The sequence below is a fragment of the Nannospalax galili genome, unplaced genomic scaffold (assembly GCF_000622305.1).
Source record: "Nannospalax galili isolate Female #2095 unplaced genomic scaffold, S.galili_v1.0 scaffold1051, whole genome shotgun sequence".
Classification (NCBI taxonomy): domain Eukaryota; kingdom Metazoa; phylum Chordata; class Mammalia; order Rodentia; family Spalacidae; genus Nannospalax; species Nannospalax galili.
The window spans coordinates 2,549,151-2,566,978 of NW_008331995.1; the positions used below are offsets into that span (position 1 = coordinate 2,549,151).

Genomic DNA, 17,828 nt, shown 5'->3' on the forward strand with positions numbered 1-17,828 from the left:
TCAAGTTGGCCTTGAACTCACAGAGATCTGCCTGCCTCTGCCTCCCTGGTATTAAAGATGTGTGCCACCACACACGGTGAGATTCTATATTTTCATACAGTGAGATTCTGTATTTCTAATAAGCTTCTACAATAATGAGGCAGCTAGTCTATGGATCACACTTTGGATGGCAGGTACTTTTCCACAGCTCCTTTTTTTGGAATCAGGAACTCTTGATTACTTGACCCTGATCCATTTGAGACCACATGGAGACAAAGAAGATATCAATCCAGAAGCGAAACTGGTTATGGAACGCATACATTTCCATGTATTTTTACAGTAAAAATGCATTAAAAAATCTTTCACAAAAGAAACTTAAAAAATACTAGTAGGCTATTGAGACCCATCCCCCCAAACATTCCTTCAGGCATCAGTTGTGTAATGGAGGGTTTGATTTAATCATAGGAAATATTCACCTACCATCTTTCATGAACACTTTTACATGAAGTGGAGGGTCATGGAAAGTAGGCTCACAAGAATCAGTTTCCAATGTAAGGTTACAGTAGTTTGAAGAAGATCTATTTTTCTGCTTAACATATAGTCCCTGGACAGTACAATACTTTCAAACCAAATCTGATGTATGGAATTAAGCTGACATTGCCACACCAGAAGTCCTGAGACTGGCTGGCTCTGGTGGGTAGCACTGATTGTAAAATGCCAAATATCACTTCTTACAACAAGAAAGGCATCAAGACATTAAGTTCAGGAAGCACTCCAAAAATCTACCTTGATTTCACTTGTTTTAAAACCCTTCGATTATGATTGTATCAGCCACTAACATCACAACTTGTGTTGGTAGCGAGAAAAATCCTAATAGAAGAGCCTTAAGAGTAACAGTTCCAAGCTGACTCTTAGGAAATGGATGAAATAAACATAGCTATTCAGTTGCCCTCTTCCTAGCCTTAATACTCTAAGCTCAACGTATGCTTTACGTGGAAAGCTCAGATAATCAAAATAGCAATCACAGACTGTCCCCCCTTGTAGCTACATAATGTATACTGTGTCTACTCCAGGAAAAGAACTTGTTTTATAAATGTCCACTTAACTATAGCTACTGATTGTAATGTTATATATAAACCCATAAGTCGAATAAAGCTATGAACAATGTAATATTTATATATGCATAGTGTTTTATAAAAAGATTGGCCCGCAGACTGCTTTTCAACACAGAAGGAGCTTTCAGTGTATAGCACACTGCCAGAAACAAACAAGTGAAGAGAGGGGCAGGAAATGCAAAGAATGCTTAGTTATTCACAAGCAGGTTCTCCGTGGAGGAAATGTGAGTCCCAACCAATTAGACCTTTAGAGAATTACTTATATACTCTCCCATTTTAAAACAACTTTACATACCTGATTTAGTTTACATTAAAATATATCCCAAAAATCAATTTGCTCATATTCAGAAATAAACACATATCACATTCCTAAATTTTTGTCATAAATTCTCTTTTATACAAGAAAGAAAGGCAACAGTTGTTTTTTTTTTTTTTTTCCAAACAGGTTCTATTAATTACAATTTTAAACTCTGTACAATGATTGGCTGGTTTTTCTTTTTTTTTTTTTCCTTTTTTTTTTCTTCCTAATACAGTACCATGGGAACAACAGTGATTGACTTGCAAAGTTTTGTGTCTGTATGGAAAATGCAAAACAGTACTACAGAAATATACAATGCACTGTAAGCAGCGGTTTGCTGTAGTGGTCCAACAGGAACAAGCAAACATTTTGGCTCAGCTAGGCAGTAATCCATTTAAATCACACCTTGGGGCTACAGCCGACCCAACCACACCTCCTGAGGGTTCAGGAATAAAAAGGGTCTTCTTAAAAAGAAAAATCATTAAGTTTTATTCTGCTATCCCCAAACACAAAGGACAAAGGACAGAGTCATAAGGGTAGAGGTTTCCCAAACAGATCTAGAACCACTGGGATCATCACTTCCTTCCTTCCTTTCCCCTTCAATCAATCTTAAGACTTTGAGAATGGTTTCAAAGTGCATAATCAACAGTTCTAGGAACAAGCAGCCCCAATTCTCACTGTTTCAACATTATGAGAGTTTGTTCCACTAAAATTCATCCCTCTGCTCCATTCTGGCAGAAGGCAACCATGGGCTTATGCTAAGTAGTATGTGGGGGCATTTTTCCATATTGGGGACATTTACAGCTCCCTCATTCCAGGCACCATGTCCTACATTCCATCTACTGTTCAGCTTTGTATCAGACCAGACAACACAGAAGGTGTTTATTGTCTGTTCTTTCTAGTAGTTGAGCGAAGCTGTAATGGCACTGCCTTAAGTGAGATCTTATTCCACGGTGGAGATGCTGATGAACCTGACCATCTGTGCTAAGGCTGTATTTGGGTAAGGGCAGCCAACTTTCTTATTTCTGTGCCTTCCTGGGCCAGGGAGAGTACAAACCGTTTTTTGAACGAACTATAACTCAAGAACATAGAACTTCTGTGCTGCTCAGTTTAGTTATAAATATCCTTCATTTGCAATAGTAGTCTCATCTTACAGTTTGCTTAGTTTTAGGATTATTGGCAATCCTAATCCATCGCCAAAGGTCCTCAGTTTTTACAAGTAGAAGTTGACTTTTTTGCTCTCTGCTTTTAAGAAAAACTCCTGTGTACAGTACAGCACTACATCACTAAATAACAGTTTATATCAAGTTAAATTTAATTTCCTTTACATAGAGAAAATGACCAACAGCCCCATTTAACTAGGAGAGGAAAAAGTTTGCCCCAAAGAGGGAACAATTCTCTCAGCAACTCTACAGTTTATGTAGAAACAAAATTTATATCCCTTGGGGCCAGTATTTTGGCAAATAATTTTCAAAAAAGTATGCATTTAAAAATACTTTCTTTAATATTATACACCAGGCACAAGACTTTTCATATATATTTTTTCTTATAAGATTTTAAATGCATAAAAGGTCTGTTGCTATTCATAGGACTATCAGGTGTCAGACGCTTCATTAGGTAAGAAACTAAATTATTTCAGGTTTGTGACCTTCCTCTTAGAACCTTTGACATGGTAAAGGTTGCAATGCCATTCTGAGTCTCAGATACTGAGGTCGGTGCTACACTCTTTGTAAGGTCGCCTTCTCTGCTCCGGGGGGTTTTTGGAACTTCTTCCGACTTCCAGCTTCACATTGGCCTCCTCCCTTTCTCGGTGGCCAACTTTGTCTTCTCGGTTCCTCTTGTCCAGCGACCGCTCTCGCCTGCGCTCGGGCGACCTGGCCCGCCTGCGGTCAGTGGACTTGGCTCGCCTCTCCGGTGAGCTCCCACGCCTGCGCTCTGGGGACCTTCTCTGATCCAGGAGTCTTTCCAGGGACCTCCTTCGCCGACTGGGGGAGCTGTCCCTTCTGCGGTTAGGTGAGCGCTCCCGCTTCCTCTCGGGGGAGCTCTCCCTTCTCTTCTCATGCTTTTCCCTTCTTTCCAAAGTATTGTCGGCGCTGCGGGTGCCTTCCCTGCGCTTGTCTGGGGACCTCCTCTTGGGGCCATTGGTCGCCATCCGCTCGGGCTGCACATCTCTCCGTCCCTCGGGTGGCCGGTCCTTGGGTCGGCATGCCCCACTGTCGGGTTTTCTAGAAGTTCCATTCCAGGTGTGGTGTTCATTGGGTTGTCTGCTGTGCTCCCTGCTGCCTTTTGGATCCTTCACGTGTGCCCGCTTTTCCCCATGTTGTGATGATTTGTGAAGATCGAGTGGATAACTGGACTCCAATGATGGATGTGGTCTGCGGTCCGCTGGCCCGAACCTCACTTCCGGAACACCTTGTGCACCGGTGGAGGGGCCGTTCCGGTCACTACTGGGGTCTGTCAGGACGAGAAATAAGAACAGCGGTTTGCTATGAAGGACCTGCAGCTCCTGGCCCCATTCCCTCCCACACTTGACTCATTAGTCACAACAAACAAACAAACTGTTAAAGCAGTCAGAATCAAAGCCAACTGAATCTTGGTTAATTTAAGTATAATTGCAACTAGTTAGAGTTAAAAACTAGTATTTGTGGCTTTCAACATCTAGCTGTTCCCCAGACCCTCAACATAGATCATCAGAACACTTACAGAACTAGTCATGATTTTAGCTTTTAAAGACAAAACCCAAATAGGCTGTGTAGAAGTACCAAACTTCCCCACTTTACCTATACCTTGCTTTTCCCTGGTTACCCATCAGCCCTCCACCTCTCTTCTGGGGTCAGCATGCCCCATGTCCCCTCCAATATCCTTTTATTTGAAGAATACTTGTTTTGATCTGCTTAAAATTCATCTAGAACCTGGATGGATGTGAGGGAAACTTTCTAGGGGATAGAAATAGTTGCCATCTTATAGAGATGGTGGAATAAGTGCCAGAGGACAATCCACTGAAGATTTACATATTTTATAAGATAAAAATATACTTGTACTTTAAAACAATCATTCAGGCTGTTAGGCAATGGGGATTATGGAGGCAGTGCACAGGGCAGATGCTGACCAGCGAATGTGACATGCACTTGACATTCAACTACTCTTTCTACCACTGGGGACACCATTCAAGTATTTTATATACTTTAGGGTAAATTCAAGTTTAAGGAACCATTTTTAAGAGTTTTCTGACAGATAAAAGGGAAGGAAAGAGAGGCTGTTAGGGACACATTTGAATTTAATTGGGGCTCATAAAATCCTTAAGATTAAAGATATTTTTTCCTTATGGTACAAGAAGCAGCCATAATATGTAGGAGGTGTGGAGCTACTGGACAGCTTCATATACCATTGAGGCACCTACAAATTTAAGAGCAGGGCAGTCCATGACAAGTCGTATTTATTATTAAAATATCTGGAATGACACTGCAAATGTTTTAGGTAGATCCTGAATTTATGAGAGCTGTTTGCAAGGCATGTTTTCATGACAAAACCACCAACAATTGGTGCCTAAGAGGATGTGTTGCAGTGTGAGGTACGGGGCTTTAAAAAGACCTTCTATGAGGTTACAGGGTCATTAAGTAAGGAAATAATGCTTCACAAAGGATCTCTCAAAATCCAGGGCAAGTCTTATCAAAAGCACGAATATAGCTTAGAGCAATGGTCCTCAGTTTTTTTTAAGGGCCAGAGAGTAATTATTTTGGGTCAAGTGATCCCTGTTTCAACTATTCAGCTCTGCCACTGTGGTGTAAAACCCTGGGAAACACGTAAAAGAATCGTGTGTGGCTGTGTGCCAATAAAACTTTACAAAAACAGGCTATGGTCAGGATTTGGTCCACAGGCTGGAGCTTGCCAAGAGACACTTGAACTACCAGGAAGCAAGCCTCTTCTATCCAGCAAAGCCTTATCCATCTAGGTGAGAGCACTGTGATTTGAGGCTCAGTCTTTCTAAATGCTGGATGTGCTACTAGGATAAAGACAAAAGTCATTACACATTCTGGGGAGGGAAGTATTTAGATTGCTATTGTAAATGTAACCTAGATTCTCATTCCTACTTTTAAGACAAGGAAAAGCAACACTTCAACAGGGTCAGCAGTGTACTTACAATTCAAAGAACGCAGGGTGCTCAGAATGAATTGCCAAACATATCAAAATAGAGCTAAGCAGAAGCAATGAGGAAATTAGGCCACAGCACAGAAACACCTAGTATTGATTGAGCTACAAACCGTAGTTTGATTATGGCCCATAAGGTAGAAGCAAGCCTCCCCGAGCTTTTCATTTCTCATACATGCAGCGATATTAGGAGGTATCATCGCTGTAGAAGGGAGGGCCCAGCACCAAGAACAGTCAGAGAGAAAGAGAAAGAGAGAAAGAGAAAAAGTTGAACATTTAGATTCCCTATAACAAGAAAGAAAGAAAAAAAAAATCTTCATTTGTTAACATAGGGCAAAGAGAGTTTATTCATCCAGTCAGACAGTCTAAGGCAACACTCAAATAAGGCTGCAGAGACTGCAGGTGGAACAGTGACATTTTAGACAGCCATAAGATGACTCGAAAACCCAGACAATGGATGCATCCTTTTGTATTTTTGTTTTGTGTTTTTTTTTTTTTTTTTTTTTTTTCCCCCCTGTAGCCCCAAGTCAGCCTGGAACTTGCTATGTAGACCAGTTTGGCCTCAGTCTCACAGAGATCCACCTGCCTTCACCTGTGATTAAAAGTGTGCTCACTATGTAGCCTGCTCTGGTCTTGTTTGTTTGTTTGTTTTTTTGTTTTTTTTTTTTTTTTTTTTTCTCAAACAACTGAACAATGACAGGCTGGCATAGGAGAGCATTAACAATAAACAACAGAAGAACAAAGTCCCTTCCCCGCCCCCCAAGACCGCGGCAGTTAAATTAAGTACAAAAAACTCATTACAAAAATAGCCTCACAGAGAAGCAGGTTCCAATCAAGTCAGAAAAATATTGGAACTTAACACATTATAACCCATTTGTGATTCTAATCAATAGAATTAGAGATATTTAATCCAAATGACGCATGGAAACATTACAGCAGCACAACCCTGGCATGTTCAACCCTTCTTGGAAAACCGTGTATTTCAACGATCTTTATTTTTAGCCCAAAGAACATTTGTTAGTGTTGGATTTTCATCCTCAGTGCAACAGACATAGATTTGGAGAAGATACACAGGTTACTGACGATGACTCTCAAATGAAATCACATCCAACAGAAGCATAGGGAAGACAGAAAAGGGAGACAATGTTACACAGTTTCAGTGGCATTAATACACCTAATGGTCAGAAGTTTAGCACAGTGTGCAGCCATGGCACCTGATGTTGTCATGAAGGTTCCCCTCTGGTTGGATACCCATCCTTCCCCTTACCTGGGACTCCTCATACTGTGCACCTGTATCAATGTCCAACACGTGGGAAGGCTGCCCTGCCAAGGAGCTACTCTCTTCCTCGGGCTATATCTGAACTGAGCATCTCACTGAGCCCAAAATGCAACTGGGAATTGCGCAGAAAGACTTTCAGAAAAGAGGGTAATAACAGATAAATCCCGAATAAAGGGGACCAATGTATATGGGAATCATTCAATCACAGTTTCTATAGAAACTTTTGTAGACCTTTGGTTGGGAAAAAAAGCCCTACATCTAGGGCATAGCTTCTTTTTTTTTTTGTTTTTTGTTTTTTGTTTTTAAAATTTTAAACAAGAATCTCAAATAAATAGGACATAATTATTACAATATACAATATTTTGTCATCAGAACACTAAGCTAGGTAAAGATCATTGCTGTCTACTCAAATCATGTCTAAAGATATGACAGAGGAACTCTACGTATAACCTGGCTTTCCTCACAGGAAAGGTATAGTAACATGTTTCCCTCATGATGAGCACTGGGAATCTATTTCATCCTTTATCATTTAAAAACATATGGCTAATAGAGCAACAATTTTTGTTGTTGTTTTGATAGTCTGGGCTCAGGTGGTCTGATTTGGGGTAAGAGACCAGTTGAGGGAGATAAGAATTATCATATACAGAGCATAAAGAAAGTGAGCAAAGCCCCCCAATCTCAAAATTTCACGCCTCTTAAATAAAAACATCCAATAACCAAAGGAAGAAAAAAATATATATTGTGCCTCAACATATCGCTCAGGAAACCTGCTTTCCTGCTTCTTAAAAGGAGTATATAGTCATTTTGTGCTAACAATTGGATCTGAGAAACAGTTTGGCACAGTTCAAACAAACATTCCTTCGCTCTTGGTTGGACTAGAGAAAATGTTCTGAGTATCAGAAAGGGGCTCTCAAGATCTTGTCTTAGGCCATGCCCCAGTCCATGTAAGCAAGCAAAAGGATGAAATGTGTAGATTTCAGAACAAGCGAGGCAAATAATCACATGGTGCGAGAGGCTGGTAAGACACTGGTGAATAGGGGAAACAAAAAGGACTTTCCTGCTGCCGTTCTGGAGACAAATTCATGGAGTCATGCCAGGGAAGGAAGGAATGTTTTCATAGTTTGACCCACCATATTCTGGGACTGAGCCGTCTCCTCGCCTCAGAAATAGACGAACTCTGCGGCCACCATTCTTAATCAGTTCTATGGCCCGAGAATGCTTCATGTTTTTGGTGGTCTCACCATTGATCTCTAGAATTTCATCACCAATCTGCCAAGACAAGAGAGAACAAGTGAGATGGTCACATGAGCTTTCCTTAAGGTATGGAAGTGAAAATAATAAAAGAGATCTCTACCCTCATGGAGATTGGATTCCAATGAGAGAAAGGCCATTGAAGAGAACACTATACAATACAGGCACACATATGCCACATCACATGAGGGCTAAAGCAAAGAAGTTATAGGGGGAATATGGTTCCTGAAAGGACCATAGTAGGCTGCTTCCAGGATGGTCCCCAATGACGACTGCGCTCACTGCCAGATACTTGTGTGCAATATCCTTTCCTCTGAATGTGGGTTGGAACTGGTGACTTACTTTGAACCAAAAGAATATGGCAAGCATGATAGGATGCCAGGCCAAAGACGGCAACAAAATAATTTTGGTTTCTGTCTTTCTTACCCTCGGATATTTTCTCATTTGCTCACTCCGATGCGTGTTATGAACTGCCTGCTGGGGTTGAAAGTGTTTCCCCAAAGGCCCTGTGCTGAATGAAGGCTTGGATTCTGGCTGGTGGTACTATTCAGGAAATAGGGCCTAACTCAGATAACTGACAGATGCCCCTGAAGGAAATAGTGGGGCTATTGGCCCCTTCCTATTTCCCTCCGCTTCCTGTTTTCTATGAGGTAAGTAGTTATGCTACACCATGTACACCCTACCCCCTGGCCCCCAAAGCTAAGGAAGGTCCTCAAAGATGAATGAAAACCTCTGAATTTGTGAGGCACAATACTGTTTTCTTCTTTTAGGTTTATCTCCTCAGGCATCTGGACCGGTCATAACAAAAAGAGAGAGGGATCCAACCAACAGCCCATAGGCAATGAGTCCTGCAACAACCGTGAGTGAACTTGGAAGAAACCTTCCATAACCAAGGCTTGGGAGGAGACCAGCAATGTACAAAAAAGAATGAAGGGAACAGGCTAGACTATGGCTCACAGAGAGCTCACATTCCAGAAAAAAAAGAGGTGAATATGGCTCACAGAGAGCTCACATTCCAGAAAAAAAGAGGTGAACTACAGGTTTTGGATTCTAAAACCATGAACTTGGACCACATCTCATGAGCTTACTTAGGACTTTCAACCTCCTGCAGTCTGGCTTCTCAAATGCAGAAGAGGATGAAAGCAACCGCATGCCTACAAGCTGCAAGGACCCCAGTGTCTTAAGAGCTAGGTACCATTGGATACGGAATCATGATAACCTTTCATTCAATTAGAAACTTTTAAAAATGAATAAAGACGAAAGAGCATATCCCACATATGTGAAATACCAACAGCAGTAAACAAATTGCATAGATACATGCAAAAAGGAAAGAAGCTGGCGTGCTATTGTTTGGTCCTAGAAATTACATTGTTAGAAATATTCATCACTTTCTGCAGTTTAGTTTTCTGAAACTATGTTCTGCTTCCTCAATGAAGAAAAAGCTCAGTCTGGGGCTGGTGAGATGGTTCAGCAGGTAAAGGCACCTGCCGTCAGGCTTGAAAACTGAGTTTAATCTCTGGGACCCACATAGTGAGAGAGAACTGATCCTTACAAGCTGTCCTCTCATCTCCACATGCACCCTCCAACCTGTACACACATGCGTGCATGCACACACACGTCTTTCTGCTCAGGTGACTCAGTTTTTCATTTCTTGACTTGACTGATTTGATCTCATTTGCTGTAAATGTCTCCCTATGTGTCTTAATCCATGCAACTTAAAGATAAGATCATTTACCTTTTTCTAATCATCTAATCTGTCTGGGAGGTAACCTATTTATCCACAGTGACAGATATCAGACAGCTAAACACAGCAGAAGAGAACCTGGGCCTGTGTGTCTTTTAAATGTTCAAGCCCTAGCAGGCCTGCTCCATCGGTGGCACAAGGGCCACATGTGGCCCAACACAAAATCATAAACTTACTCAAAACATGAGATTTACTTTAGGAAAAATTTTAAGTTGAATTGTGCAGTTCTGGAGTGTGAACTTTGTAGTTAATAGTGTTATTTCACAACGTCAAGTTTCGATACACTTAGAGCAACTTTGAGGGGCGATGTTACGGAGCTGCCAGCCCCATGCTGAGGCCCAGGGTCGACGGCTGGTGACTTGTTAGAGAACAAATGAGCTCACTACCTAGTATCTACAGGGCTACTTGGATTCCTTCCCTCTATGCATCCTGAAGTGTCTAGATTCCTGTGATAGGATGTATCTGCCATAAGAGATTAAGCCAAGAACCATGCAAGTGGCATTCAGAAAATGCCTACTTTATTATATTTGAAATTGATTTTAACCCTTTGCCCAATCCCCAAGATTCACACAATTTAGTAGCTACAATCAAGTATGCTTTAGGAAGAAGTACATGTTACGATAAGCCTTGCATGAGAGTGTCCTGAAAGCTGTGGGAAATCCATCAAGGAGTAAGTGCAGATGGCATACTTACAACCACTGTGGACCTCTCCCCACTTACCCTCATCTTTCCACACCTTTCTGCAGGACCGTCCTCTGCTAAGCGCAGAACATAGAGGTCCATATTATACTCTCGACCTCCTCGAAGACTAAAGCCAAACCCCTTGGCTCCTCTTTCCAGTTCCACAGTGTAAAAATCTTGCTCCTGTTTCAAGAAATCAAATGTAATCATTCTGGAAGAATTTAGATCTATACACATTCTCTTTAGCTCTTCCCAAATATTTTTTATTATAGTGATTTTGCAAAAGGGCAGTCTCTAGCCACACCCTCTCTCAATGACTCTTGGCTATTAATCATTTTCATTAATCTTCATTCATATAGGGAGTTATGAATTTGTAAACATTCATGAGCATGCTTACATGCATGCATGTATTACAATTCAGTGATGCTGCAATTTACATTTGGTGCAGGAAAACTCTTTGTTGCATGAGACCGACCATTTGTTGCTAGGATGCTAGATGTTTACCTTCCTTGACTCGTACCTGATAAATGCTAGTGGTGCCCAATGCTAGCCTGTGCATTCGGGGGGTAGGGGGCAGTTCCCATCTCGTTTGGGGAAAATCACGAATATACGACTAAAGGTGAGGCCATAAAAAATTTTAACTTTGCATTACCCATTGTTTCTCAAATGTCTTTCACTGGCTGTTGTTCATACATTTCCAACCTGAGGGGTAGGACTTTCACTCTATGGTCTCACCAGAAATTCACTAGCCTGAGAAACATCTTCCATAAAAAGACATTGTTCTCAGCAGAAAGAGGAGTTTGAAAACTGAGAAGATGTGTTTGCAGCTTTGTTTCTCTGATCATTGAGTCTCATGACAGTCTTTCTTGCTTTCCCCTTAGAAAAGGATATCTAAGAATTTTTTTCAAAGGCAGTGAAAATAAAATGTCATTTTCTAGACAATCCAATGTAAGAACACATCTGGTAAATCGCCTCACAAAAGACTTTATTTTCAAATAAGGATTCTTAAAAAAAAAATTTCATAAAAATAGCTTCAGAAAGTTAGAAAGAACTGAGTAAGATGTACAGAGAAAAAATGTGAAACAGCTCTTACCTGTGTAGTCTGGGGGCCTTTGAATTCAAACTGAGAATCTGGCTTTGGTTTGGTGGTGTTCCTGCCAAAGCGAGAGACATAAATATAACAGTAATCCAAGAAGAAAACACACAAAAAGGGAAGACATGTATTAATCATGTCACCGGCTACTTTAGCCTTTTAAAAGTCACAACAAAACAAAAAAACCCAAGCCACATCTGACCTTGTTTCCTGGGCCCCCTGCTGAGAAGGGGCGTGTGTGGTGGTGATGGTGGCAATCTTTTCAGCATTGGTCAGCAGGGTGGCATTTGAGGACTCTGTAGGGCAGAGCATAAAGACATGAAGGCTTTAGAGAAGATGTCATCCAACTGTGAGGCATGCAGAAACCCTGGATCTAAATGATGGGACTCCTCTGTCCCCAGTTCAAATAGTGGACTGAAATTGCTAAATAATCAAGAGTTCAATGAACCGAACTCTTTTTCTTACGGGGACCAGGGATGCCCCATGACTCTCCTCCCTACCAGACAGTCCCCATAAATACAATGCAGAGCTTGTGAAAATAAATGCTGCTCTGTAATTCCAGTTGACAGTGTCTCGCTCCTCTCTTGCCACTTAATGGTGCAGATGCCATCAAAGCATTACGCCACATTGGAGTTCGTTTTAAGAATTTTACAGGTTGATAATAAATGCCTTTGCTAACACTTCTTGCAATTTGTCAGCTGTATTTGGTGAGTCTGCTTGATTTCCTCATGTGAATACTAAAATCAGAAGTGTTCTATAACATCTTGTTAAACACACACACAGAATACCCACTTTCTTCCCCATTGTTTTTAATGGAGCCCAACTGAAAAGATGGAACTCTTGACAAATCTCGTCTAGTATCTCTCATGAAAGATTAATTTTTAAACTTGCATTAGAGGAACCAGAGTTTGTAAATATAAGTCATATAAATCATGAAGTCACCTTAATGTAATGAATATGATTATACTCGCATGTAAATTGACTTTCTTCTCTACTAATCAAATTCATAAGCAACTTCATTAATCTCTAGAAGTTTGGAGACTCAGAATCTGGAAACACTCAAGGTGTAACTATATACTGCATGCCCGGATCCATGTAAAGTTTAATTACTCATGTAGTAATGGTTATATGCTCTTTTACTAATCATTTCTCTATTTAGATCAAGGCAGGTAGCAACCAGGCATGAGGAAGTCATACTTTGAATGTTTATTTTTAAATTGACTCTTTGGAACTTGGCGTACATTTTCTAATCAGAAAAAAACGCTAACTGTGGTGGTAAAATTCTACAATTAGTTTGTAAATGCCCATTTAATTCATGGAGCACTTTAAAGTCTTGAAGTTCCCATGAGTCCTATGATTCATAGCAAGCAGTTGAATGTTGGCTGAATACTGGTATCAATCCACCAGGCACAATAAGGTTTCTATGGGAAAATATTTTGGACTGTATCTTCACTGCATTCCCAGAATGACAGACAGCCCAGTTATCCCAAATGCTTGTACTCTATCTTCCAGTTTAATTTCCTAAGGATATTACTCAGCTTGTGTCTGGCCTCCTGGTATCTTACTTTTCATTATACGCCAAGCACAGGTTTGAGATTTCAGACCCAGGTTCAAATCATCTTTCCATACTCACTAGTCATATACTTTGCTTTTCTTATCTGGTAAAAGCAGGTAGCAACAGCGATTCCCTTCCCATGGATAAAGGGACAGGATGTGTTTAGTTGTGTGCTGAACATGTATGCAGTGAATACCCAGTGCCCATTTCCTCCTTTGGGCCTTATTCCTACTAACAAGTTTTTTTATTTCTATGGGAACTTCTTAAAGTTATTTAAACTCTCTGCAAAATGAGAAAGTTTAAAGGGATTTTTACAGTTTCTATTCCAGCCCTGATAGTTCATTATTTCCATAGTCAAAGCACAAAATTAATAAAATCTAACTAGCTCAAGAGATTATTTTTGAATCCTCGTTGTGTTTTAGGACAATGCTACCGACATCGGTTTGTGTAGATTCTAGGGAAGAATGCTGTCATTTAGGAATGGATAGGTGGAACAATGGGGAATGTGTCTATGAGTGTTGCTTGTTTGTTCACATGGACTCCTTAGATCCTTTACTGGGCCAGTGTGCCTTGAGTGGGGAAGTGGTGCTTTCCATTAACAGGAAGCAGTTTCTCAGTGGTTACAAGGTCAGACTGTGGAGTCGTACCATCTTGTGCTGAGTCGTAGACTCTGTAACTTACTGGGACTTAAGTAAAGTGACTTACTTAAGTCACTTTTTGGTACTTCAGTTTCCTCACTTGCGCATGGGGAACAACAGAAGTCTCTAGGGAAATGGGTGCAACATTTATAAGTGAATCATAAGCAGGATGGTGCCTGAGAGGCAAATACTGGTCAAAATGATGAGGCTACTTGGAACATTTGTTGTTACTACACATTACCACCATCATTATTATTATGAGTATATTGGTGATTTTTAATGACTTTTGGTAATATTTTTCAGAGGAACACTAGCTCATTCACATCACTTCTGTGTAAGGGCAGCTAACTTGAGAACCAAGGTGACTGTGTAACTAGCATTCAGTAAAGCAAGTTCACTGTGCCACAAGAAGACACACGGCACAGGCACTGTTTTTTTTTTGTTTGTTTGTTTTTTTTAAACACACTCCATACTGCTTAGTGTCATTCACTTTATAAAGATTATTTGGGAAATTAGAAGAGTGTTTGGGCCATGGGAGAATAACTGAACAGTAAGAGGATGTTCACTTATAACTAAAGTGATTGTAACTACTGAATTGTGCAGAGGACCTCCTTTAGAATGTTTGTTGGTGGCCAGCATTTTCTAGGTACATCAAATCCTATCCTCAATCAGTTTTTATATTTCTGTTGCTTTCATGATTTGATGACATATAATAGATATTCACTCACTATACATATAAAGAGAATGCCAATGCCATCAATAATTTTTTCCTATCCTTTACTTGTAAATTACATTTACATGCAAATCTTTTGGGTGCTGAAGCTTAACTTTAAGCATTAAAAAATAATTAGCATTTAATATGCTAATTTGAGTTTGATGAATTTTCCTCGTTCTGTTATTTGTCTCACTATTTAGTTTATACTGTGCCTTAGACCACTATACTATGAATTACTTTTGATTCTTATTCCTCCAAAAAAACAGATGCAATTAGTGTCTCACTTTACAGATGTAGATACTGAGGCACAGAAAGGTAAATAATATGCCTAAGTTCACTCAATAAGCACATGGAGATGCTGAGAATTAAGCTCAGGACCTGCCCAACAGTTCATTTTCAGTCTTATTTTTAATATGGTAATTAATATCAAGAAAATCATACCCAATTGGTGCATTCCTTTCAAGTAAGCAATGTTTTAATTTTATTGTGGACTACCACCAACTTCAGTAATCAGTATCATTGATTAATTAAAAATACAACACATCAGCTTTATCTACTGGATTTTGCAGGCTATTTTCAGTGCACCAAAATAACTTTTAGTATGCCCTTGATTTCCAGTATGCTTTTATACTACCAATAAAGTTATGCTTATTTTTATAAACATCTAAGTCTTCATTTGGAATTAAACCAAGATTGTATCTGATGAATACTCTTACTTTCTAAAATACAGAGATGAAGACCATTATCAAAAATTTATAGCTCTCTCCCCGAAGCAAACTCTGCCTTGTAGCATAGAAGAAATATCAAAGGGCCTGAAACAAGACTATGTGTCTCCTTGCCCCTCAGCAACAATAGTATAAAGGGGTGTCACTGCATGCAGCTTTTAAAGTACCAAGGCAGACGAGCAGGTTGGATATTTGTGACAAATTCTAGAAAATACCATATCCTTTATTAAACAGTGTTTACATCTACTTTAGTTCTCCCTGAGGAGTGAAAATGTATATTACTATACTTTTCATGGCAATCGTGCATCAAGAAAAGCAAACCCAAGCTCTCAGGGCCCTGGAGAGAGGCTATTCTAAAGCAGGGCACTTACTCTTCTGACAAGTGCATCTACCTCTGTGGCAAGTGGTTACCATTCTAACCCCATCCCCCTGCTAATATTCTTCCCTTCCATACTTGCGGAATCTACATTGACGAGTCAAACAAATCAACAAAGGATACAACAATCTCTTTCATAAATATTTTAACGTGTAAACACCTATGTGGTAAATATCTGAAGACAATTGTGGAAAATTTGAATCCTATGAATACGTGAAAACTTTTGGGAGATTTTCTATTCTATATCCTCGCCAAAGAAACAACAGAAGTGGTGGCGCCAAGCTCTAGCTCCCTTAGAAGCAAATACTTTGAATGACAGTGAGATGAAGTACAATTTACATTTTTAAGCTCATATTTTGTTTTTCTTGAACTTGATTAATTAGCCTAACTCAGTAAGGTTCTACTTTGTCTAATTAAAGTCTTACTCCCACTTAGACTACATGGACATCTTCATGCAATGCAAATATGGCTTGGCTGGTGAAAATTCAAGCTCAGATTCAATATGTTCAGCTATCTTCTAGGCCCTTCTGTGCTGCCATTATATATTTACTATCTCTTGCTCATATGCCATAGAAGACTTTCCACCCCGCCTCCCCCCACCAAACATAGAAAAGACAGAGGTAAAGACTCAAGATCTGTAAAGGTGGGCTTTACAACAACAGAATAATATCTGATAAAGGGGGGAGGGGTTGTATCTTGGGAGTTTATTGAATGGTTGAGAGAGAAAGGGGCGGGGAAGCAGGTGAGGGAAATTAAGGGAGACTAGAGAAAGAAGGAGGCATCCAATGACAAAGAAAGAATTAGGCAGGATGAACTAAAGAAGTAGAATCATCCAGGGTGGTAGTATACACCTGTGACCCCAGTACTCCAGTACTCAGGAGGTTGAGGCAGGAGGCTCTCAAAGCTAGAGGCATCCTGGGCTATAGAGTGAGACCTTGTCCCCAGACAAAAACAAAAGCAAATAAGCAAACTGCCAAAACCAAAGAAATGGATCCAAGGGGGCTTCTAAGCACTGCCATACAATATTAACTATTAATGGTCTTGCAGTGTGTAGCTTAGAGTTCTAAGAGCTTGGAAACATTCTGGTTAAAAAAATTTCAACTTCTTTGAAGATACCTCAGAACAACTGGTCGTAAAGCTATTTAGTGAAGTAAATGTTAGAATGAGAGATCTGAAGGAGACCAGAGTTCTCTAACCTGAAGAGCATCTCCCTTTATTCTACATCCAACCACGCCCAGCACACTTATGTGAATAAGGGAGATGCATCCAGCCAGGTTTTCTCCCATCAGACTGCTGTGCTCACTCTTTTCCTTTGACATGCTTGCAATACTCTCCAGGATGACTCCTGCATCTCCCCAGGAATCTAAGTTCCGTTTCAGTTCCAATTTCAGCTCCTTTAATGCATGAGAAAAATACATACTTCCTCTCTGCCAGGTGTGACTGCCATTACCTGGCCTGACACAAAGTCACTGGCAGAATTTTTATTATCATGGCAATGACTTCCTGAAACATTTTGGATAAAAATCACGTCCTCAAACAATATACACTGACTTAAAAATATGAATCCTCACTCTGTTATGCCAAATTCATGTCTATTTTCTTTTAATAAAAAAGAACATAGAGTGTCTACCTGAATTTTATATTTAAGTATTGGTTTTAAAAAATGCCTTTTTATTGACAGCTGCTAATGGACAATCTACTATATATTGTATTTTTTGGTTGGTATTCAGGTTTTCAGAAAGTTTACTGGACATTATTAAGCTGATTCTTGATATGTACACAATAGTATAAGTTGCTTCTGTGTGTGTATATAATATAATTTTCCTGATTTCAAACTGTTTCTAAGCATTTGCTCGAGGACTTCTTTCCTTTTGGGGACATTCTTGTCCCCAAATTTAGACTGTCCAATGTAGAGTGCTAAGTCAATTCCTGTGCCCTGTTCTTTTTGATTTGTTTTTAATATCTTTCCATGACATGTAACCTAAAATTATACATTATCATTTTCCTCTCTGAGCCACTTCTCACTTCATTTTTCTGGCTCCTCTTATCCTTTTCATTTGGAATCTGGGTTCTACCATCTTATGATCTCTTTTATAAATTGTAGTAGCTTTCCAGAGTGGCAAAGTAGTGGTGTGGTTCCCACACCAGATGGTGAATGACTACCCAGGCATTCGAAAGAGGGTAAACTAGACTGTCATTTAAAGAGCTGTCTGGTCCCCCCCCCCCAATT

At 40.0% G+C, this 17,828-nt stretch overlaps 1 protein-coding gene across 14 annotated transcripts in view; it reads right to left on the reverse strand.

Moving 5' to 3' along the window:
• Window positions 1-280: 280 nt before the first annotated feature.
• Magi1 (membrane associated guanylate kinase, WW and PDZ domain containing 1) overlaps window positions 281-17,828 on the reverse strand; it is a 692,255-nt gene continuing 674,707 nt past the window's right edge. For 8 of the 14 annotated variants that reach the window (XM_017796616.2, XM_017796611.2, XM_017796614.2 and 5 more), the window contains 5 exons: window positions 11,792-11,885; window positions 11,590-11,650; window positions 10,536-10,679; window positions 7,951-8,089; window positions 281-3,846 (listed from right to left, as the gene is read on the reverse strand). In XM_017796616.2, the coding sequence (XP_017652105.1) occupies window positions 3,092-3,846; window positions 7,951-8,089; window positions 10,536-10,679; window positions 11,590-11,650; window positions 11,792-11,885 (1,193 nt within the window). In that variant the 3' untranslated portion in view covers window positions 281-3,091. Of the gene's footprint in view, window positions 3,847-5,654; window positions 5,744-6,197; window positions 8,090-10,535; window positions 10,680-11,589; window positions 11,651-11,791; window positions 11,886-17,828 lie in introns of those variants that run through there. The other 6 variants (XM_017796619.2, XM_008827123.3, XM_017796621.2 and 3 more) reach the window with 3 other exon arrangements.